This window comes from Carassius auratus, unplaced genomic scaffold (assembly GCF_003368295.1).
Source record: "Carassius auratus strain Wakin unplaced genomic scaffold, ASM336829v1 scaf_tig00216439, whole genome shotgun sequence".
Classification (NCBI taxonomy): Eukaryota; Metazoa; Chordata; class Actinopteri; order Cypriniformes; family Cyprinidae; genus Carassius; species Carassius auratus.
This window is the reverse complement of record NW_020528573.1, coordinates 7,270-33,003: the sequence shown is the minus strand read 5'-3', so window position 1 is coordinate 33,003 and position 25,734 is coordinate 7,270. Positions and strand designations below refer to the sequence as shown.

At 39.1% G+C, this 25,734-nt stretch overlaps 2 protein-coding genes across 6 annotated transcripts; both read left to right on the top strand.

Annotated features, from left to right (window-relative positions):
* Positions 1-258: 258 nt before the first annotated feature.
* LOC113098235 (protein sidekick-2-like) lies at positions 259-3,852 on the top strand. Its single transcript, XM_026263236.1, has 7 exons — positions 259-567; positions 772-953; positions 1,773-1,888; positions 2,059-2,254; positions 2,351-2,449; positions 2,529-2,720; positions 3,842-3,852. Exons 1-7 carry the CDS (start codon positions 503-505, stop codon positions 3,850-3,852), a joined length of 861 nt encoding a protein of 286 aa, XP_026119021.1. The 5' UTR covers positions 259-502.
* LOC113098236 (protein sidekick-2-like) lies at positions 3,477-25,734 on the top strand. Of its 5 annotated transcripts, none has more exons than XM_026263240.1 (24): positions 3,477-4,384; positions 4,478-4,587; positions 4,664-4,814; positions 5,531-5,768; positions 6,499-6,614; positions 6,700-6,889; positions 6,973-7,071; positions 7,882-8,076; positions 8,160-8,361; positions 8,451-8,554; positions 8,816-8,886; positions 8,999-9,134; positions 9,847-9,903; positions 10,686-10,787; positions 10,943-11,058; positions 12,882-13,068; positions 14,104-14,241; positions 15,827-15,988; positions 16,099-16,224; positions 16,316-16,480; positions 16,570-16,710; positions 18,155-18,299; positions 21,229-21,376; positions 23,826-25,734. In XM_026263240.1, exons 1-24 carry the CDS (start codon positions 4,265-4,267, stop codon positions 24,225-24,227), a joined length of 3,621 nt encoding a protein of 1,206 aa, XP_026119025.1. In that variant the 5' UTR covers positions 3,477-4,264; the 3' UTR covers positions 24,228-25,734. The 5 variants fall into 5 exon arrangements, with proteins under 5 accessions (XP_026119025.1, XP_026119022.1, XP_026119026.1 ...); XM_026263237.1 differs by having other exon boundaries at positions 15,806-15,988; XM_026263241.1 differs by having other exon boundaries at positions 3,479-4,384; positions 21,229-21,358.

Below are 25,734 nucleotides of genomic sequence, written 5' to 3'. Positions count from 1 at the left end.
TTCTACATCGATCAGAAAAGATGTTAGTCTAACATTTTTTAAACATTACTGCTTGTTTACAGAACAAATAACATTCCCAAAATGATAATTATGATAACTATATGTGTGTGTGTGTGTTGTGTGTGTGTGTGTGTGTGTGTGTGTGTGTGTGTGTGTGTTAAAAAATAAATAAATAAATATATCCCTCAATTTCAGTATGGTTTGAGGTTTCTAAACCTAGCTCAATGTTATTTTAATCTTCCAGATATTCCAGTTCTCTGTCTTTTAAATGATACATTTTGGATGTTCCCCTCTGTTTTATAAGGTAGACTAAAACAAGGAAAAAGACTGAGTAGAGAAAGCGAACAGACTCAGACCTGCTTCAAACGGCCTTTCCACTTTCTCTTTTAATCTATTTTGTTCTTTCTCCCAATTCCCTGTTTTTAGAGTATCATTACCCGAGGAGCCCCCCAGCGCCCCTCCTCAGACAGTGATAGCCAGTGGCCGGACAAACCAGTCCATCATGATCCAGTGGCAACCTCCCCCCGAGAGCCACCAAAATGGTCCGCTTCAAGGCTATATCATCAGGTGAGAGATCTCTGGGACTGTCCTTTACACAATCAAGCTGCTCTCAGCTGCACTTCATCTTCTAGAGTAGACCGGCCCTCGTCTGCTTCACGTCCCATTGGAGCCAATAGTGTCCTCTCAGCGAGAACTCTTATTTTTGAGTCTTAGAAGTCACGGGGCTGATGCTTTTCCATCGTCTCATGCTGTTCCCACCATGCTGCTCAGGTACTGTCTGTCTGGTTTACCGGTGGACTGTCAGATGAAAAACATCACCAACCCAGACCAAACGAATCTCCTGCTGGAGGACCTCATCATTTGGACCAACTATGAGATTGAGGTGGCTGCTTATAACGGGGCGGGCCAGGGCGTCTACAGCCCCAAAGTCACAGAATGGACCCTGCAAGGCGGTGAGGATCTTGAGAATATCTTCTATCAACAGGTTTTTTAAAGTTTAATTTAATATTAAATATTTTAGATTATTTTTATATTTATCTTAAATTAAAGATAATTTATTGTTATACAGTAACAGGGTTGAATAGTTACACTTGATGAATACCATCAACACTACAATTTGTGTAAAAAAATCAGAAAATGGAATAAGACTTACTTCTCTTGTCATCACATAGAAGAAAGCATTCAAATGATGTCACTTCCTGTGCGTTTTTGTATTTTTTTTTTTGTGATAGGGAAAAATCACGCAGTTATAGGGTTGAGCACAACATGCAGGTCAAAGTAAAACAATTGTTTTTGGTCATTAAAATTCAATAATAATTAAATATGAATACATTTTCAACAGATTGAATGTAAGATTTAATATCAGATAGTTTTATTTTGTTTTATTTTGAAGGAATATTACTTTTTTTTGGTATTGTGGAAAAATCATGCAGCTAATGGGTCACAGCTGAATAAATGTTTTTTGGTCAGTAAAGTTAGTTAGTAATTTGTTATGAATATGACTAAATGTTTAAAATCAAATTTAACATTAGCTACAGTATAACATAAGGGTTAGATAAAGACCTGTGAGGTGTTAGGTAATATATAAGGGTTAGATACACCTCTGTGAGATACAGAGGTGCGACAGACCAAAATCACCAATTTAAACTAACTGCTTGTAATTTTTATACAAGAGTTTATATACCATGTCTAATAGATGTCACACAAAGAAATCATTGTCGGCTCTTTGATTTCCCTCACCATCTCACTTCGTCAAATCTTCTCCTTTCCAGTGCCCACGGTCCCACCAGGGAACGTCCAGGCCGAGGCTGTCAACTCCACCACAGTCCGTTTCACATGGAGTGCTCCAAGCCCACAGTTCATCAACGGAATCAACCAGGGATACAAGGTGAGCGTCCATCCACTGCCCTCTAGTGGTCGAGCACAAGTGTGCAGTGCCCCTTTTATAATAATGCTTTCATTACGTCCAATATATGTCATGCTGAGACAGCGGCAGGATTCACATTGGCTTGTGCTAAGTGATAGTGGTCACATCTGTCGCTTTTTTTTTTACTTCAGCTGTTGGCATGGGAACCAAGCCACGAGGAAGATGTTACCTTGGTTACTGTGAGACCCAATTTTCAGGACAGCGTTCATGTAGGCTACATCGCCGGACTGAAGAAGTTCACGGAGTACTTCACCTGCGTGTTGTGCTTCACTACACCTGGAGATGGCCCTCGTAGCACTCCGCTGCGCGTACGCACCCACGAAGACAGTGAGTGTCCTTTTTACATACTCCATCCATCTCGACCCATGAGGATGTTCTGTTCAGGCCTTTAAAAAGACTTGATGTGGGTGTCTGTATGCTCAGCTCCTGGACCCGTAGGTCACCTGAGCTTCACAGAAATCCTGGACACATCTCTCAAAGTCAGCTGGAAAGACCCGCCGGAGAAGAACGGCCTCCTCACCGGTATCTGAAGCACCCCCTTTAGCGGTTTCTCCTGATCTTCTGGCTGTCTGCTGAACCGCGTTCCGTCTTGTGCCTGCAGGGTATCGCATTTCCTGGGAGGAATTCAACAGAACAAACACTCGCGTCACGCATTACCTGCCCAACATCACACAGGAGTACCGGGTCACCGGACTGACGGCGCTCACTACCTACACCATTCAGGTGGCCGGTAATGACCTCCAAGGTCAAGGTCACTGTCGTCCTCCACCATTTCCTCTGGTGTGCCCCCCAGGTGAGTTTCTTCTCATGTTTTCTCTTTACTCCAGGATTGCAAGCGATGCCGTCATGTATGTCATCATTCTCCCAGCAACGTGTCTTCAAGCTGTCTGTAAAATATAATAATGATAATAAAATAAAAATACAACTATAATAATATGAAAAAAATAATATATATATTATATATTAATATATATATATATATATATATGTGTGTGTGTGTGTGTGAAATTAATTACTATTGCAAATATTTTGTAAAGTAATGATACTTTACAAAAAATAATTGTAATGATTCAAAATAAATTTATAAATAATGATAGATCTATATAAATAATGACAAATCAATGCTAAATTGCTCAACTGTTCAAAAGTTTAGGGTTAGTACGTTTTTTTAATTACATTACCTTTTTTGTTTTACTATTTGTCAAAGCATATTGGAAAAAAAAATTATTGAATGTGTATACATTTTTTTATAAAATTAAGCAGCGCAACTGTTTCCTACATTAATAATAATGTGAAATGTTTCTTGAGCATCAAATCAGTATATTAAAGTGATTTCTCAATGATCATGTGACACTGAGGAATAATGGCTTCAAATTGTAATATTTAATAATATTACAGTTTTTTTTTTAGTTAAAATCTTAACACCCACAAACAGTAAGAATGTGTATAATCTTTAAAGATAGTTCACCCAAAAACTAAAATTCTGTCATTAATTTCTCACCCTCGTGTTGTTTCAAACCTATAAGAGCTAGGTTTTATTAAAAACGGACGAACCACTGATGTCACATGGACTAGTTAATGATGTCCATGTGAATGTGTCAGTTGCATTGGAGGGACAGAGAGCTCTCGGATTTCATCAAAAAAGTTAGTCTTGTTTTCTGAAGATGAACGAACGTCTTACAGGTTTGGTAAAACATGAGGGTGAGTAGTTAATAACAGAATTGTAATACAGGGCGGGAAAAAATGCATTTAAACCCTGATATCAGAGTAAGAGCTGGAAAGACAGCTTGGTTGTACATCCCTTAGGATGTTAACTTTCTGCTGTGTGGCCTTATTAACCTTACTCTTGATACTGAAGTTAATGAAGGCAAACTGAATATGATGGCTTTGTGCATTAATATTCATAATCTTCAGCCATCTCTTAGACAGAAGCAGACACTAAACACAGTAAGATGAGACACTGTGGAAAGATGCTTTGGCGTTGTCCTCTGTAGATGCTTGTAATGAACCATCAGTATGCTGGATGGATCACACCTTTTGTTTTTTTTTTTTTTTTTTAAATCAAACCTATCTTGTCTCACTTTCTGTTCCCTGTGATGCTAATTTGCAAGCTTCTGCTTCTGCATGCAAAAATTTACTGATGGCAGACAGAAATGTGTCATGCAAAAGTCGTCTGTATATTGTTCAGTATAGTGTGACTTCATTTTATTTCTTTATTTATTTAATTCAGGAGGAGGTATTGGGAGTGAATGGCAATAATATGAAGTCTTTTATTTTTTCCACTGAGCCATTTCAACCATTCATCTTGCATGTTTTAATTCTCCTGTTCCCATAGAGATGCCTGGACCTCCTACCAACATTGCCATCTCTAACATCAGCCCACGTTCAGTAACCCTGCAGTTCAAACCAGGCTATGACGGCAAAACATCCATCTCACTCTGGCTGGTAGAGGCTCAGGTAGTACAGAACTACATTACGTTGTTCATACATCTCAAGCGCTCACCTTGTTTTATCAGCCATCACTGTTTTTTTCTCTCTCCTTTGTTGCAGATTGGTGTTATCGGAGAAAACGAGGAGTGGGTCATTGTCCATCAGTTGGCCAATGAGCCTGATGCACGATCTCTTGAGGTCCAGGGCCTGAACCCCTACACGTACTACAGGTCCACCCATTGAATTCTGGGATGTACTTACATATATTGTCTGTAGGCTGCATACTAATTTACCGTCTGATTATAGATTTCGAATGAGGCAGGTGAATATAGTAGGAACAAGCCCACCCAGCCAGCCATCTAGGAAGATCCAGACCCTACAGGCTCCTCCTGACATCGCCCCCGCAAACATCACTCTCCGCACGGCCAGTGAAACCAGCCTGTGGCTCAGATGGGTGGTACGAATGTGTCCTGGAATGTGATCAATATGCTTAAGAGGGAAAAGAATGTGGAATTGATTGTGTTTGCTTTATTTTGTTAAGTAATCCTGAGATTGCATTTCCACCCAGGGGAAAGTTTTATTGCTCAGTGTTTGCTCATTCATAGCTCGGGAGATTAATGGATGTCCCAGTCTCATGTTTTATTTAAGTAGCAAATGATATTGATGTTTCAGAGATTTCTCGTTCCTCGTTATTCCTGATTCTTTAGGTTAAAGAAGTGTCTTCGGAAAGAATCATGTTTGCTGAACTCGGAAAAAGCAGTAAAGAAAAGGTTGTGCAGAAAGGAGATGGTTTAGGCGTGTTTTATTCAAATATCAGCTGGGGGATTACTCATTTTGAAATTCATTAACATTAGAATGAGGTTAAACACAAATCCATGTGCATATGCACTTGATGAATTAGGCAGAAATTATCACCTGTATGTGTGTATGAACAATCCACAGTAATTCATGAATGAGACCCATTGTCTATTCTGAAACTCTTAAGAGACATGCATGAAATTAAGAAAAAATTCTCCATTTGCATCTCTTTGTTGTGGAAGAAAAAGTTAGGGGATTGAAGATGTTTTATTTGTGATGTTATATTCCTAACAGTGAAAGGACCTGGTCGTCTAGTGATAATTCTTCTAAGATGCAAAAATGTGTATTCTAAGTTGAAGTGTGTCTGTATTCTAGCCGCTGCCAGAGTGGGAATACAATGGAAATCCCGAGCTGGTGGGCTACAGGGTGCAGTACTCTCGTCTAGGCTCTAAGGCTGGGGTCCTGTCCCACATCATTCCTGACCGGCAGGAGAGGGAGTTTACCATTGAGGACCTGGAAGAGTGGGCGGAATATGAAGTCAAAGTGCAGGCGTTCAATGGCATCGGGCCAGGACCATGGAGCCAACCAGTTCACGGGAGAACCAGAGAGTCAGGTGAGAACTTTGCTGTGCTTTCTTTCCTTGCTTTCTTGTACTTTGCAAAAACCTTTTTGAATGCTTTCGCCACACTGCTGACCTTTGATTTAATTATGATGGCTGCCCACAAGAACACTTTATTGCTCAAAGCTTGTACTTTTATTGCCCGGGAGCCTTCATGGAATTTGCAGTTATGATTCAGCTGACTTTGTATCTCCTGAAATTGCTTAGGAGAAATGAAAATAGAAATAAATGAGACAATTGCTGGCACACAGTAAGATAATATTGCTATAAAATGAATGTGGATCATATAATTCGGATAAATGATGAAACGCATTTGAGTTCATATCGACTTTCAAGTTTGTGAGAATGTTGAGATATTGTTTGAAACTTTAGAGGAGATGTGAAATTCCCGGGGGACTTTTTCTCCATTTGCTCTTTATTGCTTAGTCCATTAAACGTTATGTTTCATGCAAGATTTTTTTTTTTTTTCTTAAAAAAAAAAGTTATTTTCTAGTTTCAGTCAAACAGTCTGTCATTTACAGTTTGATTAACAGCTGGAAGCGCAGTCGGCAACACGTTTTTACCATCACGTACTAAATTGTAACCAGACTGCATTGGCATATGCTCTATCTTGTAAACATATGACAGGTACAATCAATGACAAAATTTACGCTGTTCTAATTTGAAAGCCTGATCGCTCATATGGTTGGTAATTGCTGGTTTACTTGTTTTCTCCATTCGTTAGTCCCCTCAAGTGGCCCTGCAAATGTTTCGGCTTTTGCTACCACCTCCAGCAGTGTCCTGGTCCGCTGGGGTGAAGTTCCAGAGACTGACCGCAATGGACTAATTCTGGGCTATAAGGTACATTGACAACAGGCTTCTTACCAGATTTACTGTTCTTGAGTCCATTGTAGTAGTGAAGAGATGCATTAATTTTTCCTCTCAGGTGATATACAAGGACAAGGATGCAGAGTCAGCCCTGCGTTTCTGGACAGTAGAGGGAAATACCACTTATAGTGTCCAGCTCACTGGTCTTGGGAAGTATGTGCTTTATGAGATCCAGGTTCTAGCCTTCACCCGTATAGGAGATGGCATGCCTAGTTCTCCGCCAATCTTTGAGCGCACGCTTGATGATGGTGAGAATCTTAACCACATTTAACAACCACCATAAATTATTATTCTTGCTTATGGTGTGCTAGTTACATTTTTTTTTTAACAGTACCTGGGCCTCCAGTCGGGATCCTTTTTCCTGAAGTCAGGACTTCCTCAGTGAGACTGATCTGGCAACCCCCCGCCCAGCCAAATGGCATTATCCTTGGTAAATAATTTGTATAGGCTCTTTAATACTTGACATACTGTACTATATGATCACAGTATGATTATGGGTAAAATCCATTATCTCATTGGAGCATGACTTTTATGTAGAATATGATTATGAATATGTTACTCTAAAGGGATGATAAAATACTTATGACAAGACTTTGAGTAAACTAATAGTGATCCAAGATATCAACTAGACTGTTACTAGCCACTGTACTCTGTTAAACTTTATTTTAGTGTCTTTGTTAGCATGCTCACTTTCTATGCCAGTTGTCCCTGATTCAATCTAGCTTGGAATGGTGTGAGTAGGACCAGATTAATTGGTGCCGTGACCCGGATAGGTGTAAGGGATTGTTGTGCAGGTAACCTCACTTCCTTGGAACTCATGAGGCACACTAGGGATTGACGCAAGGGCCTGTGGTCTTTATCATCCTTGTTAGCATGGTCCATTGGTGCCAACTAAGATCCTATGCAGAATGTGGCAAGTAGGACAAGTTATATTGGTGATGTGACCTGGATGGGAGTGAGTTTTAGGAAGGTGTTACAGCTAGTCCAGCTAGTAGAGATCACAAGGCAGGTAGATCTAACTTCCCTGGCCTCAAGAGGCACAGTAACATATGTGGCTAGGTAAAGTAGCTTGGGTCTTTAATTACTAGAGGCTGCAGTCTTTAGCATCTTTGTTAATGTGTCTTCCCCTCATGCCAGTTTTACACTACTATGAATCCCAGTCAGAACAGTGCATGTAAAACCTACAAGGTTATACAATTCAGAATCCTCTGATTGAAATGTTTATTTGTCTCTTATCTAGCATATCAGATTGCTTTCCGGAAAAACTCCTCTAGTATTACCTCTGCCAGCGTTGATGTTCTCAACCCAAGTGCACGACAGTATACAGCGACTGGACTGAAACCAGAGAGTGTTTATGTATTCCGCCTCACGGCCCAGACTCGAAAGGGATGGGGAGAAGCAGCAGAGGCACTTGTGGTCACTACAGAGAAGAGAGGTACTGCTTCATCTCACTTTTCAAGGTCAGGTGCTTTTTACTACATGTCATTGATTGCAATTGCTTGTCTGATCTCCTCTCAGCACACCCTCAACCCACAAGTCGTCCAGTTGTGCCTCAAGAAGAGGTCCAGGCCCGCAGTGTACTGTTGTCATGGGAACCAGGCAGTGATGGTCTGTCTCCCATCCGATACTACACCATCCAGTACAAAGAGCTGCCCGACAGCAATTGGACCGTCCACTCAGCATCGGTCAACCATGAGGCCACTTCATACGTAATAGACAAGTAAGCCTAAATGGAGTCTGTAATGAACTTTTACAGAGGACAACACTGGTGATGCCACAGTCCTACTGAGCTTTTTTTCCTATTCGCAGGCTCAAACCTTTCACTTCCTACCTGTTCAGAGTGAAAGCCACTAATGATATTGGGGACAGCGAGTACAGCGAGGAGAGCGAGGCAATTACCACTCTACAGGACGGTAAGGGGCAACTGCGAAGCACTTTATTGCTGTCAGGGAACAAGTTCCTGAGGCCTGAGATGAATCCTAATGTGGTCAAAATATTACACAGTCAGTGAAGGGGAAAAACTGCAGGGTTACCTCATGCTTGACCTTTGGTGTTTAACCAGAACTGCTAACAGTCACACCACTGGTTTCCACTTTTGGTTATTCCACTCTTATCAGGGTCCTTGCATCTCCATAGTCATTAACTGAACAAACTGTCTGTTTGTGTTCCATTAGCACCCGACAAAGCTCCCACAATCCTCTCTGTGACACCACACACCACCACATCTGTGCTAGTCCGCTGGAAGGTGAGGTCCGATTCATCACACTGTTCTGAGAGGGAACACAGGTTTTTATCTGTTGTTGAACGTTGTGTTTACAAACGAGAGATAATGACATAATCCGTTCAACCCCATCCAGCCACCCCCTGAGGAGGAGATCAATGGTATTTTGCTTGGTTTTCGAGTACGCTACAGAGAACTGCGTTATGACCGCCTACGCAGCTTCACAGTGCGCACAGTTAATAACCCGTCTGCCAACTGGGCCGAGCTCACAGGTGAGTCTTCATTCAACTTACTCAAATTAAGAACAAAAATTATCTACCTGTCTATCTGGTCCCTTACTAAATGTAGTATTGTAAAGTAAGTATTGTATTCTAAGTTTTGTCTCACGGTACAGTCATGGTATGATATGACGACTTGTCATGTTATAATGACCATAATGAACATATTCAAGTATTACTACCACTATGTTCTTAAAAAAAAAAGCGGTCTCATCCTACCAAGCCAAAAATTTCAACACATGATGCTACTGCGGTACATTTTTGTTCATGTCTGTTAAGTAAATGCGTCTTTTGTTCAGTATTTATTAGACTGATAGCTAATCCCAACAACCCTTAAACCTGGAAATCAAGTTACAACTGTACTACATGTATAAGAACATGAAGAAATAAGCTAATTCAGCACAAAAAAAATGCTAACTCATGTGTTTCATGTTTCCATGTAAAGGCAGATTCTATAGCAGCTCATCTCATTACCATGCATGTAGTGAGAGCTTTAGTGTATGCGGGCTGAGTTAATTGTCTCCTCAGCAGTTAGTTTCTCTCTCAAAGTGTGAAGAAGTGCCTGCCTTTCTGCTAGCAGGAGCTAATGCGCTAATCCAGCTTTTGTTTGTCTCTCTTACATTCTCTTTATACTTCTCCCTCTTTACCTTTGGTCTTCCTCTCTGCCATCCTCTGCCTCCTCTCCCCTCCACCCTACCGTCTTCAGCCCCCTACAGCGTGAGGAACCTGACCGAATCCTCACTTACCCAATACGAGCTGGACAGTAAGTCCTAAGATTCGCTCTCGCTCTTTCATCGGTGTTTCTATCGTCATCATTTATACCAGTGTTGGGAAAGCTACTTTAGGTTGTTCATAATTTAAGTAGTTCAACTACAGTCAAACTAGAATATTGAACATTTAGCTAAAATAAACCTGCAAAGAAGTTATATTCTTACACACACACACACACACACACACACACACACACACACACACACACATATATATATATATATATATATATATATATATATATATACATACATATATTCAGTTCAACTAATCATATATCAAAATATTACAGTTTTTTTCAGATTCTATAAAAAATTATAAGTGCGATAAGGGCATTTACTGTATGTAAATAATATATTATTTATTGTACTATTTAGCATATTTATACAAATAAAGGTGTTCATATTTGCACAGGGGCCCGAATCTGCTACTGAAGAACATTAAGTTAGCAGCTATCACAATTTTTTAGTTAGTCACTCTCCAACACTGCTTTCCACTCATCCATCCCTCCTGCCGAACTTAGTCTCTGAACTCTAGTAACGTCTCTTTCTCACACCTCGTTTATTTGTGCACATGAGAGCCCAATCTCATTTGTCTCTCTTCTCACGTCTGGTCATGTCTGACTGTGCCCATTTCTCTCCACACTGTCATTGACTTTTCCTCTCAGCATCTCACTTCATTGGAAGGGGATCATTATGTTTTAGCACCATTTAAGGTTTTCTCATTCTGTATTGAATAGAGCGTGTATGTGTGCACATGTTCTCCATTGTTCAGATCTGAATAAGCACAAGCGCTATGAGATCCGACTGAGCGTGTATAACGCAGTAGGGGAGGGGCCCACCAGCTCGCCACAGGAAGTGTTCGTGGGAGAGGCGGGTAAGGGTACAAATATTCCTCCTTGATGCTATAAGTCAATATTGTTGATTTCACAGTCTATTAAAAATGTGCAGTAGTGCTGTCAGTCAATATAAAGTCTAATAAATCAGTTCAAACTGTCTAGGATTTATAGTCTCTCTCTATGTTCTCATCAGTGCCCACTGCTGCACCCCAGAATGTTGCTATCCAGTCCTCAACAGCTACCCAGCTTGATGTCACATGGGACCCTCCTCCACTGGAGGCCCAGAATGGGGATATTCAAGGCTATAAGGTACAACATTTTGATGTGTTTCAGCTAGCAAAAATATAAGCAAGAATATTGCTTTGCCCCAGTGAAACATAATAAATCCTTGTCTGGCAATATGCCAACCTGAGAATATTTTTTTCTGATAATATTTCAGCAATCAAGTCTTGTGTGTTTTCCGTAGAATCAGAACTAGCAATGCTAGATTCGTGAATGAATCACTTTTTTTAATCTAAGCGCTCACATGAGTTTGAAAAAATGCCTGAAATTGTTCACAATTAAAGAGGTCATATGATGTTGCTAAAAATAACATTATATTGTATATATGGTGTAATGCAATGTGTTTATGCGGTTTAAGGCAAAAAACAAACAAACACATAATGCACATTAACGTTTCTTCTCTATACCACACCTTTCAGAAATGTGTCTTTTAGACGTTCCCTCAGTTTGATTTATTAGAACAGTTCACATCCTGACAAAGTCAATATACTGTCATTGTGTAATTGTGCTTAGTGGGGTTTCTTTCAAAATAACTAACCTAGCAACCATCCAGCACACCCTAGTAACCACCATTCAAATGTCTCTTCAGGCTGCCAAAAGCTAGAAGTCTTATGTAACCTTCGAGCTTTAAACATTTCTTTGGCTGCTCAAGTATTCACTACAAAAAGCTTATATAACTTTAAAACATCAAACCAAACTTCAAACATTTTTAACTTCCAGACGAAGCTTTTCCAAACCAATATTCAAAGTCTAAACAAACTTTACCTTTTAAGTTGTTTTGGCAGTTCAGTTTAGAACCACTAGTGGTGCATAAACTATACACTGCAACTTCAAACTTTACAGCTCAAAGAAAACATATTTTCGAACAGAAGGATAATATATGCATTGCATAATGTGTTTGGAAGGTTATTTTGGAAATGTAATAGAATAAAGATAGTAATTTACCAATTTACTCAAATTACTTTGAGATCATTCTGAGGTTATAGTAAATACAGATTTTAAATCATGACAAGAAACCTTTTAATAGATACGATGCTGTTTTTGAAATCAAATCTTTAGATAGATATGATGGAAAACACTGTCCTAAATTCTGTGTCCTAAATTCATGAAACATTGATGTCTCATATTTTAGAGCATTCATTTCAATTTGGGAAAGAAATCAATCGTATGTCTGTGCATGTGTGTGCGTGTATGTGTGTGTGTGTGTGTGTGTGTGTGTGCGTGTGTGTGAGAGAGAGAAAATATTCAGATTTGCCCTTGTAATTGTTTACACTTTTGTAAGTAACTGTGATTTATTTACACATTTTCTCAGTAACTGTAACAGTTCACAGGTACATTTATTTTGTAATTAAATTACGTAATTCCATTACATTAGTTACTCCCCATCATTGTTTTTAAAGGTGCATTGAGATGTTCTAGCTTGCATTGCTTTAGCATCTTGAGTTAAACACTGCACTGCCATCTATGGACATGGATCAGTCTCATATTCTATGTAAATTATCTAAATTAATGTTTTATGCAAATGACACTGCTAATAATGTGTTTTGTTCGTCTTTCTGTGTTCTGAATTCAGCCATACAGGTATTGATTGCATGAGTCAAAACAACAGACATTATAACAACGTTATTTGTCTCGTGAACAGGCCAAGAAAGCCTCATTCTTCTATTCTTTTAGAGTTGAATTATGACTACATGACTAAGTGGTACTTAGTCTGATAGACTGATTTAATCAGATACGGTCAGGCTTGGTCTGAAAAGTTTAAGGACTGCTGCACTGAAATATTAAGCTTGATAGCCCATCAGATTTACATCTTCTGAAATTATTAATTTGTGTGATTTGTGTCTTTCTAGATTTATTATTGGGAGTTTCAGCTGCAGAATGAGACTGAGCGACTCCGCACTCTCTTTCTGCCGGAGCTGAGCGTGAAGCTGAAGAACTTGACTGGCTACACCACCTACATGATCAGCGTGGCTGCTTTCAACGCGGCGGGGGACAGCCCGCGCTCGCTGCCCACCAGAGGGCGCACTCAGCAAGCAGGTGATCCGCCGGACACAAGCCCATGCAAAATACATCATTCAACAAGCGCAGAAGTGACCTTCATGCTAAACCCGCTTAGTCTGAAATGCTTTGGGAGAATAGTCTACATCTATGATCCCGCTGTTTTCCCAAAGCTCCCTGCTGAAAAGGTTATTAATTTTCAATTGGACGGATCACATCATACAGATTGCATGAGGGCTGTGAGACTGTGAAGGAGATGGGTTGTCTCTGAGTATTGCGGGTAGTGTGTAGGAACGGAAGCTTGTGACAGTTCGTTTAGGATGGGGAGCTGGGAACTGGGTTGGAGAAAATGGGCCACATATTGAGGAAGTGCTTTTTGGCAGGTCAGCATAAGGAGAACTGTGTTCCAAGTGATTGAGAAAAGTTAATTCAGCCTTTTCCGCTCCCTTAAAGACTGTGACAGTATAGTGAGGAAGGAACAATGAGAACAGTACAAGCGAGACTGAATCTTGGCTCAGCTTACACTAAGACACTGGGAGATGAGCCAATACGAGCCTCAGTGCCAATCTTCCGGAGGGCAGACAAACTCCTTACATTACTGCAACATTACCCTGACCTCTAACAGAAGAAAAGGCTTAAATATGTGCTGAGAAGTTGTTTTTTTATTTTATATTTCATTAATTTTAATAAAAATTATAATAAATTCTGCATCTAGATTATAAGAAATTCTGCGTCTGGTGTCTCCTGAAAGCTTTATTGTCTGAGATTGTAAGTTTTTTATTTTATTTTATTTTTTTTATAGTAAATCCTGTCAAAGGACACACAACTGATTTTGATTTTAGTAGACTTACATCATTTATATTATTGATCTTACAATTTGATTTATCCACTTATTATGTTCCTAATAAAGTTACCGGCTGACTGCGAGTAACTTTTTTATTTACTCACCAAGGTCAATTTTTACTCACATTCGGCAACTGTTAGCCCTGACTAGCTCTATTGAAACCTGTCAATCAAAATGCACTTTCATGAAATCATGTTAATGATTTAATGAGATCTTCTTTTACTCCACAGCTCCAAGCGCTCCCAGTTTTATCCACTTTAGTGAACTCACCACCACCTCGGTCAACATGTCATGGGGTGAGCCCAAGCAGCCCAATGGCATCGTGGAAGGCTACCGTGTGGTCTATGAGCCCTGCACGCCTGTGGATGGTGAGAAACTACACCACATTAAAAGCTTTGGTTGAGGAGATTATAGAGATAACTTTTAGTAAGCAGCTGATTTACACCCTTCTAGGCCCGTCATGCTTTTTTAAAATTACAAATGTTCTCCAAACGTGTTTAAGATGAGGTTTCTTTTGGCATTTAATGAATGGCATTCCTATGTGATGTTCCCTCCCTTTGCCCTGTTATTGAGCAAGACTTGGTTAAAAAATTGCCAAGTGTGGTGCATTGGCCAAATTCCACCGTAATTGGGATCAGAGGGGGAATTACTGTGGTCCCATAATGGCTCCAGAGTGGTCAAGGCTTTGAGGGAAAACAGATGTGATAGGCTGCTGTTTACCAATGGCCGTATCTCAGAATCTGGAGAATACGCCTCAAAGGCAAAGGCCCAGCTTTCTCTATTAGTTTAACCCCTAGAGCATGGCCTCGTGCAATGTTCACACGTATGGAAATGTGACTGTAAGACCCCAGAAGCAATACCTGTGCTTGCAAAGTAGCTAAATAGTAGATTGAAAGTGTAATTTCAGTTTAGGTTTTAGTTTTTGCCTTTGCTTTTGAACATTAATATACATATATATATATATATATATATATATATATATATATATATATATATATATATATATATATATATATATATATATATATATGCTTTTGAATCATTATATAATTAAATGCATTGTCATAGGCCATGGTCAGAAATATATATAATGTGAAAGATAACGCATACAATAATGCTTTACACCGTATGCTATGTTGCTGACAAATGATCTTATCGTGTTGTACTGTATGTATTTTAGATCTGATAATGGGCCAAAAACCAAACAGCTAAAATTACATCTGGCACATTCAGCACACTAAAAATGGAAGGTCAAGTCACATGCATTGCATTGTGGGATGCAGTTCCCTACCTTTGCAAATTTTTGCACTAGGATGCCAATTTCCTGTATGCATAGAATATCTCATTGAACAGAGACCAATTACAAGTCAGTATGCAAACAGCTGTAAGAAAGTAGACCAATAGTAATTCAAAATGCAAATATTAACATTGTTATGACTATTGGACATGTTGAATACAGAACATTCTATCAGTGTAAATTAATTAAAACTTTAATTTGAGATTATACAATAATATATAACCAGAATTATAATGTCGTTCTATTAAAATACACTTTCTTTTAAAGTTTTGGGGACACTACACATTTTTGAAAGAAGCCTTTTATGTGCAACAGGGTTTTGAATACCAAATTTAATAATAATAATAAAACTGAAATGTTGTGAAATATTATTACCGTTTGAAATAACTGATTTCTGTTGTAATATCAAAAATATAATGCAATTTATTCCTGATCAATTTAATGCATTCATGATGAAGAAAAGCATAAATTGCTTTTGAAAAGAAAATTACTGACCACAAACTTTTGTACAGGAGTGCGTGTTAATATAACTCAATAACATCAATCCAGTGCGGTGTAATAATAAGTGTTTGTATGTGTCATTATTAGTGTTTTACTCTAGCATGGTATCTAGAGTTTGAGTGTTTCCTCTACAGACTCCTCTCCTCACAATTCAGGTGTCAGTAAGGTTGTCACTGTGGATGTGAAGGGCAGCACTCCCTTGTGGATGAAAATCAAGGATCTGGCAGACGGAGTGACCTACAACTTCCGCATCCGTGCTAAAACCCTTACCTATGGACCGGAAATTGAAGCCAACATCACCACTGGCCCTGGAGAAGGTCTTGTTGCCTCACATTTAGCTCCATATTTGCTATTTTGTAATTAATCTAAAGCTGAAGTGTATCGTTTCTGCACCACTAGCATCTTATTTGCATATTTTGTTACACAGGTGCTCCAGGGCCTCCGGGGGAGCCGTTTATCTCTCGTTATGGCTCGGCCCTGACTCTTCACTGGTCTAGCGGTGACCCAGGACGGGCTCCCATCACACGCTATGTTATCGAAGCAAGACCATCTGGTAAGTGAGAAAAGAAAACAGCAGAAGTTGTTCAGAAACGCAACATTTAAGGTCATTACAAAAGGGATAATGGCATTCTAACCATTAATAGATGAAGGACTGTGGGATATTCTCATCAAAGACATCCCTAAAGAGGTGACATCCTACACTCTTAACCTGGATACCCTCAGAGAAGGGGTCACCTATGATTTCCGTGTAATTGCGGTGAATGACTATGGCTACGGTTCTCCAAGTGCTCCTTCTCCTTCAATATCAGGTCAGTAAACTGGCACGCCAGAAAAATCCTAAATGGTCTTGTGTTATGTTGTGCAAACCCATTTTTCTCTTTCTTTTCCCTTTTACCAGCCCAAAAGGTCTCCCCCTTTTATGAGGAATGGTGGTTTCTGGTGGTTATTGCTCTCGTGGGCCTCATTTTCATCCTTCTGCTCATCTTCATCCTCATTATACGGGGACAGAGCAAGAAATACACCAAGAAAACAGACTCAGGTGGGTTGATAAACCAAAAACACTGAAAATAGATCCATAATATCTCTCAGTTTCCCTGATTGCCCTGGCCTTCACTGCTGACTCACGCGACTAAATTGAAATGGACTCAAATTTAGCTCCACTTACCTATCTCTGGTGGGTATTGCCATGGTGCTCTGGGAAAAAGTGATTATCCACTTGAGTGAAGCTCAAATAATCAATAGTAGCATCTCTTTCCTTCAATTGGTTGTGGTCATTGCCATCAACATGATTGCTGACTCATTTTGCTGCCTCATGCAAAATTACATCACTTAGGAAAGTAGGTGAAAATAAAGTATTTTCTCACTATTCTTGAGTAGTTTCACACAAAACTCTGACTTGTGAAATGGACCACAAACACCAAACCAAACATAAAATAACTAGTGTCAATTGTATACATTTGGGTCAGAAAGTTGAACTTGATCACAGGAGAAAGACTACGACCAACTAATGCATATGCATCAACGGTGTCAATAAAAGTGTGAATAATTCATTATTTCGTCATGTTCTCAATGGTCTGGTTTCTACAGCTTTTACTTAGGAGCAAAAATCTGCAATTAAACTTTAAAGAAATACAAATTTAAAATTCATCATGATAATTATCAGTATCGACTTAAAAGATAAAATGTATCATGATAAATTTTTTTGGGCCATATCACCCAGCCCTATATTCTAGTTGTATGTCCAATATGGACTGTGGGCTCCATCCATGTTGCAACTTTCAGTTAAGAGGTCTGGGGAGATCAGGTTGCGGGCTAATGTGTGTGTGTGTGTGTGTGTGGGAGGGAGGGATTCTCACATGGCTGCTTCTGAGCTTGGTCAGTGTTTAGTGCTGTGCCAGGGCCAGGTTTAGTTATCAGGGTTGTGAATGTGTAAGTAGCACAAGGGAAGTGTTTGTGTAGGACACAAAGGGCTTTTCTTAAGATACACCCCACCCACCTGATCCTGTTTGGTCCTGATCTATTGGTGCTGGTTTGTTTAACTGAACTCCAGTGAGGCCAGAAGTTCTGCAAGGTGGGAGATCACACTGTTCATTTAGGCGTAGAGGTCACTGCTCTTATTACCTCTCTGGAGTCACACTTCACTTTGACTCTTTGAGATCAGAGGTCTTTTGACTTTAGAAGATGCATGCTGAATGACCTATTGAGATTTGACTTGGCTTCGCTGATATGGTCATGAACACAAAAAGGTCAAACCCAGAGCCGTACAACTAGAAATTAGTGGTTCAAGATCTGGGCTGGTAGGCATAGTAAGAGATGAAGTTGCAGATGAAGTCAGATTAGACGCACTACATATTTTAATGTCAACTGCAATGTGAAATTAATTTCTGTGTACTTAGACATCTATTCATTTGTATTAATATATAATTGGTTGGATGGATGGATAGATAGATCCTCATAGGTTGTCCTCTGATCTTTGTCTTTAGGTGGCCTCTCGAATTGCACATCTCTGCCCCTCTCCCATGGAGAGATGGTACAGCTGGATGAAGGACGCTTCCCTGCCCTGGAGCTCAACAACCGTCGACTCTCAGTCAAAAATTCCTTTTGTCGTAAGAATGGAATATACACCCGGTAAGTATGTGTAAATTAATAACAATTTCCACTCATTAGAAACTTATACAGTGGTGTAACTTCATAGAGAGCATAAAACAGACTCGAACAGTATCTAGTGGAATAGTTTGCTCTGCTAATATAATGTTTTTTTCTGGAATTTTCTTTGAGGTAAAAACACTGTCAGTATGCTGTTCGGGACAATGTTTGCACAATGGATTTAATTCCCAAATGGCCGCAAACAAAGAGCTAGAGAGGAATGTATTCTGTCCACACATAGAGCTTGGGCTCGGCTGTTGATTTAAATTCTACTTCAGCTATCCCTTAAATGGATTGAGTTGGCATGGATTTTAATGACATTCACTCTTTTCAAAACTCCAACTGCAATCTGTCTGGTGAAAGGAAAGGACACACCAGACTGTGAAAGTTGAACATCCACCCCCCGTATCTTATTGACATTCAGAGTGCATTCTGTGCAAATTGACCATTTATGTAAGCTGCTTCTATAAAGTATTTTTCTACACATTTCTTCAGCTTAGATCAGACCATATTTATAATAGACATACCGTGTCCCCAGTAGATCAAGGACTAAGAGAAAGATCTTCAAGAACCCAACCCAAAATGTTTTTTGTTGCTCATTTAGCCAAACGCCTTTGAAACCAAAAAATAAAGTGATTGATACGTAGGTTTTGTCAGTATATTGTCTGATATGGATCGTAAGATTTTATCCAAACCAGTGGCATGTTATCCGAACATGTTTTCATGATTTGGACCAATCACATTTTTTGGTGGATGGATCTACCCAGTGTGATGCTGCAAAAGTTAAATGACCGACCAGTTATTGCACTGGAAAAGGCTTGAGTGACTGCTTTTGTTATGGTTACCACATCGAACAAACGTGACCAGGTGACTATCTTGCATATTTCCATTAACCTTAGTGAGCCATCGTTTGAAAACTCTCATTTTCCAATGTAATATGAAAAATTCAAATAATTTTATGCATGTATCTCATCTTTTGAAGGAGTTCAGGTCTTAATTGGTGAGGTCAGACCTCCCCAAAACCCCACTGTAGTTTACACTGTGCTCCAGTACTTCTGCAGACACTTTTTTGGATTTGGACATATTTGCATGAACAGTGTACATTAATAGTCTATGGCATTCTCATTATTCTAATGAATTGAAGGACCTTGCAGGCAACTTAACTTGATTGGATGAAGGGATGGGTCTGCTTTGAGTCTCCTCTGGTTGTAATTGGAGAAGCTTCTTTGGGCCCATTATACTGGAATGTGCTGGGGGGTTTGTGCTGGTTCTCTGCCCAGATGCAGAGGCCCGGGACGGGGATCAAAGAGCCTGGGCAGTAAAGGACTTCCACTTTGGATGCAGTCCTGCTAATGAGCTCAAATCAAGATGGAGCCACAAGAGATATCTCTGATGGAGATAAGAAAGGAAAGGGTTTGGTATGGGACGGAAGAGATAGAGGCGAGAGATGAGGCTGGATAAGAAGAATGGAAGACCTCAGCGCTTGTGAATAATTGAAGCCCCTCTTGCCTGCTGAGGGGTGTTGGGGGCTGTTTGAATTGGCTCCGCCTCTCTGCTTCAGCCTTTCTAAAACCTCAGCCTCCTCTGAATTTTAAACAGATACAATGTCATAACCCTCCCCTCCCCCTGGTTCTCTTGCTTTATTCCCAGGGGCATGATTTTTGTTGGGACAACCCCTCCACCACCAAGGATTTACATTAGTATACAGCTCGCACATGGTCCTCTTGTTCATTTTAGCTTGGACAAAGCATCCTACGTTTCGCCATTGATTCCGTTGGCCATGTTTTTTAATGTACTCTCTTGCATGCTTGATATTCCTTTACTCATTAGCTCCCTGCATGGTTCTTTAAAGCCTCTTCCCCATGTGTGTACTTTCAGCTTGATTTATAAGCCAACTGAAGTAAAGTACTGAAGCTGGGCAGCTTACCAGCCTCAGTTCAAAAGCTAATGTCTCCAGTGACCTTGACTTTGAACATATCAGAGCTCATTATGGCAAATTAAGAAGACCCATCCTGCCATACGCCGGTCCTTCTGCCTTCCTTTTTAACAAACAAGTGAACTGGTTCAAAGAAGTACAATCCAACCCCCTGTAGCCCCTGAATTGGGGGATGATTCGCTGTCCCTTTCCCTTCAGAAGGCTTGTCATCTGTCGTTCCTTCTGAGCTCTGCAGAATGAGTGTATTCATCCAATAAAAAAGCTTTGAGAATTGATCCATGAGGACGCTGCATCATTTGCTGCATCATGTCTTTTAAACCCCTAGTCCACACCCCAAGTTTTGTATCCTGTCTGTATCAAAAGCAAAATGCAAAATAAAAGTGGTCCATTTGATTTGTGTGTTAAATTTCAAGTCTTTTGAAACTATTTTGTGTGAAGAACAGGACGAAATTACTTGACTTTGGAGTGTTGCAAGCGGTATTGATGGTATTAACTATGATATACAGTATAAAAAAAAGGATATTGATATCATGTTAGTACAACACATATGATAATATTGTAAATAACGCAGCAGCAGTAAATGTGGTGGAATTTCACCATGGATTTTCACACTGGTTGCCATCCCTAATAAAATGAAGCAAAGAAGAAGAAGGTGGCGACAGCTCAATTTGTTGCTACCACTGATTCAGTAAAAAAACATGGTTTGTTAGACATGGGGGTGTTAGCCATTGGCAGTGGAAATTTGGCTGTATCATATGTATATATTTTTTATTCTATTGATATTTTGGCAAATGTGTTATTGTAGGTATATTTTTGGCCACACTAATAGCATCATGAAAATCTGAAATCTTGACAGCTGTGATTTTGAGTGAACTAACTCTTTAACATCAGAGATTATATTGTTACTTATCAAAAAAATGGCATTGGTTGACTAGGAGTAAATAGGAAAGTTTTCTCTGTGTGATCTTCTCCTAGGTCTCCACCACGGCCCAGTCCAGGCAGCCTGCATTATTCTGATGAAGATGTCAGCATCAAATACAATGACTTGGTCCCAGCCGAGAGCAGCAGCCTGACCGAGAAGCCTTCAGAAGTGTCTGACTCACAGGTGATTCAACCCAACAAGGTCAATGGTTTTCTTAAAATAGTTTTTCTGATGTTATCTGGAATCAAATTGGGTCCGTTTTACTTTCGTAAACTGTTATTTTCATGAACTTATTGTCAATGATTCAAGAGTGCATGTTATTGCAAACAATATTAATTTAAAAAAAAAGTTTATTTCGTAATCTTTAATAAAAACCTAATAACTTGTTCTTACAGCTCTCTGCTTTTGGCTGACAACACAAATTCCTGATCCTCATCAACCCCTCCCCCAAACGCCTGACTAAATTTTTGTATAAAATTCCCACTATTCCCAAATCAGTCAATCACTAAAGGATACAGTCAGATCCTGCCTTAAATCTGTCTCAATGAATATCCCATTTCACTCATAAATGATTCACTTGACTGTCCATATCATTCATACTTCACATGCTTTCTTTTGTCAGTAGGCTTGTGGATGTTATTTAACATTTTAAATGAATTGTTTAACACACAAAACACTAAAGACCACTCCCCACAGGAAAGAAATACCACTGAAGAGCTCTTTTAACATCTGAATGGTTTCTCTTAGTCAGTAATGAGATTAAATGTAGAGCAAATGGAGATGTTTGCTTAAGTCGTCTGCCTCTTAGGCTTCTCCTGAGAAAAAGTAATCTTACCCGACTCCCCGTGAGACCACTGCTGTTACACTACATAAATAATTGTCTCATTTGTCTAAATTTTAAAGGAATTATAAAAAGATATATATTTGAGACAGAGTTGGAACATGAGTTTCTTGAAAGAGTTATGAAATTCAGAAAATGTTCCTATGGGCCTCCAAAATGCAGTTTCTTTTACGCTGCAAATTCAATAAATGAATGACAATAAGAATGATCTTTCTTTTACAAACCAGTGCAGTTCATATCATTCCAGGCCTGTGGTCTCATTTCTATGCATTGCTCCTGACAATTGTTTAACTGAAATTTCCCTGTCATAACAAATAGTGTAACTTTTTATGCAACAGGAAGTATGATGTAGGATACTAGAAAGTCTCTCATGATATCTGTCTCCATAACTTTGAAACTGGAGCTTAAAGTGTCATGGGAATTTGTGAATCTCTTGGCCCAAGCTGTGAGAAAGTAGGGGGCATTCCTCTTATTTGAGCATTTGTCTCTGCTCCCACAATCCCACTGGGAGACTTTTGCCTGTTTTTCAGGTACCTACTGTATACTGTCACAACATTACTCCATCAAAGAAACCCTCCCACCACACCACACTTTAGCATAATGTCACAGTAAACAAGTGATATAACTCTTTTATCTCTTTTCTGACACAAAACAGCTGGTGTGCAAATACAATCCACACAGAGGGTTTTTCAGAATCATGTGTCATCATGAAACACCCTGATTTTTGTCTTGTTATCTGTGAGGCTCTGTAAATAATGGCTCCTCTATTAGGAGCCACTTAGGTTTTCATTTTAGATCTTTGCTCCTTTGAGTTTCTGATGAGGCTGTAGTTTGTGCTAGTATTCTAGAAGAGCAGTGCTTATAGGAATCTGTAGTCTCGTTCATATCCTTCTAATTAAAACAGTAGTTCTTGTATAACTAATATATTTAATGATACTTTTCTCACCAAATGTCATTCCAAACCTGTATGCTCTTATTTTGTGTGGATCTTATGAGGAGAACAGTCTTCATGCAGCTCTTTTCCATAAATAACAACAGTCCATAGTGAGCATCAAGCTCCAAAAAGAATGAAAACATCCTCAAAAAGTAAAAAAAAATAAAATCTAAATATAATATAAAACTATATTTTACAAATATACATACATTTACAACTTTTCAATGAGAGTAGTAAAAAAGGTTTTGAGGTAAAATATTCCATTTAAAAGGAATTAAAGAATAATATGGAATTATGTCCTTCTTTTAATAGCTTTTTAGATTTTAAAGATTTTTTTCTTTGCAATACCATTCAAATTATGGTAAGATTATTATTTTATTTAATTTTTTTCTAAAGAAATCTCTTATGCTTACCAAGGCTGTATTTATTTGATCAAAAATACAGTAATACAGAAAGTACTGAAAATAGATTGACATTAACAATATATACATTTTGTGAACATATTTTTAAAATGTGATTTATGTCTGTGCTATTAAAAGCTGAATTTTCAGCATCATTACTCAAGTCACACGATCCTTCATGTTTTGCTGCTCAAGAAACATTTCTTCTTATCAGTGATGATACATTGCTACTTAAAGTTTTAGTGGAAACTTTATACATTTTTCAGGACTTTTTGCTGAATAGAAAGTATATATAAAATATATATATATATTGGAATCTTTACTGTGACTGTCAGTTTAATGCTTCCTTGCTGAATAAAATAATAATAAACTTAGTGGAAAAGTGCTACAATGCTCATTTCCGAAATGGGCTGGAGAAATACAAGCTACTACAGAAAGTGAAGGTGTATACTTTCTTCTTCTTTTCAATTACAGGGCAGCGATAGCGAATACGAGTTGGATCCAAGCCGGCAGAAGACACACTCCTTCGTCAACCACTACATTAGTGACCCCACCTACTATAATTCCTGGCGTCGGCAGCAGAAGGGCGTCTCTCGGCCTCCGGCGTACGGCTACGCCCAACCCGACACAGTAGCGGAGCAAGAGTCCCGCCCCCACCCGCCCCCACTGCCACCGTTACCACCTCTGCTACCCCACAGCAATCCATCCCCGCATCCCCAGGGCCAGGGCACCCTGTTCAGGCCCAAGGGCAGCCGGACTCCCACCCCGTCACTGCTGACCTCTGACAGCCCAAGCCAGCACACCCTGTACAGGCCCCCTAGCAGCCTGGGCACCTCCGCCCAGGTCCCGGCCACAGGATTCTCCTCATTTGTTTGATACCAGACTCTCATTCCAATGACAACACACCTGGGAGGGACTCCTGCAGCATTATTGGTCTGTAATTCCTTTTTCCGCTACACCTTGTTGGACATCAAGATCTGCTTTTGGATTTCATTTTTCCAGGTGTGCAGGTGTACTGTGGGTTTTTATGTGGGTGCAAGAGCATCGAAACGTAGACAATCATTCTGAAGGGAATCGTTCGTTGATTGTACATTTTAAAATACATTAACTTCATCATTCACTGAAAAATAAATTTTGTGCCCAAAATGTTTTTTTTTTAAAAAACGACAAAAATGGCTTGACCGCTTATAAAGTGGAGTCCAAAAGTTTTTTGAGACCATCTGGAGTTTTCTTTTTTCTTTTGAATTTTTCAAGTTTCATGTAAGTTTTAGTACTTTGAAATATTTAAGACAAAGAAAAGACAAGGCTAACGGCCTCGTACTGTTGGACCCCACTGTAAATGTTTAAACAAACTGCATTTCACATAATGCTCCAGATTTCCCGAGCTCATCTCTATCATTCTGTTTCTGTGATATCGCTCTGATGTCTTTCACGCAGAAATCAACGACAGAATATTTATGAAAAGCTAGTGTCAAGTTAGTGTCAGTTTCTTTAAACTGAAAAAAGAGAGAATTTTCAGCTCCTTAGACAACAGACTGGGTTATATGTTTCACATTTTACATTGTTCATAATTTACCCTGGGTTAAAAAAAATGTATCATGGTATTCATAAACAGACATTTCATAAACCCTGGGTTAATATCACTATCAGTGTCACTGATTTGACAAATGCAGCACAATATGGAATTTCTGTAGAATTCATGCAGGATTATTTTTATTTCTTTTCTCTTTTTTTGCTTATTATTTGCTTATGTCCAGCCAAGGAGAAGCTGCAAAGGAAAAGGCCTGTGTCATAATTTTCATTCCACTTTGATACATTTGGAATGGAATTTGACTCATTATGTGACTAAATTTGTTTTTTCTACATTATTTATCTTCAGTATTGGGTCCATGTTTTTGTACAGTTTGTTGAGGATCGCCACCCATTAGTTGGTGCTACCATCATCAAACATCAGTTTTCAAACCCATGGACAAAAAAGAACGGGTTCTGTCACTTTTCATAGAAAATAACAACCTATTCCCATCAAACAATGCAAAATATATGGATGTATTAATCATGCATTTGCATTAAGCAAAGTCGAACAAATGTGAATTTGTGCCAATATCAGTCTCTAAGAAAGTTTTTCTGCTTCTGAAACCAACCGAACACTGAGGAGCAGAAAAGGAAACATAAATTTTATAGCGATATGGAATTTCAATACAAGGCCACTTGCATTTATTTTAGCAAATGATGTCTCATCTGTAATGGCTTCAAGGATATAATAATGCCTTTGGAAAAAGAAAAGAAAATGATGAGTATCTTAAAGAAATAGTTTACGCAAAACTGTTTCTGTCTTCTGTTGAACACAAAAGAAGATATTTTGAAGAATGTTGGGAATCACAAT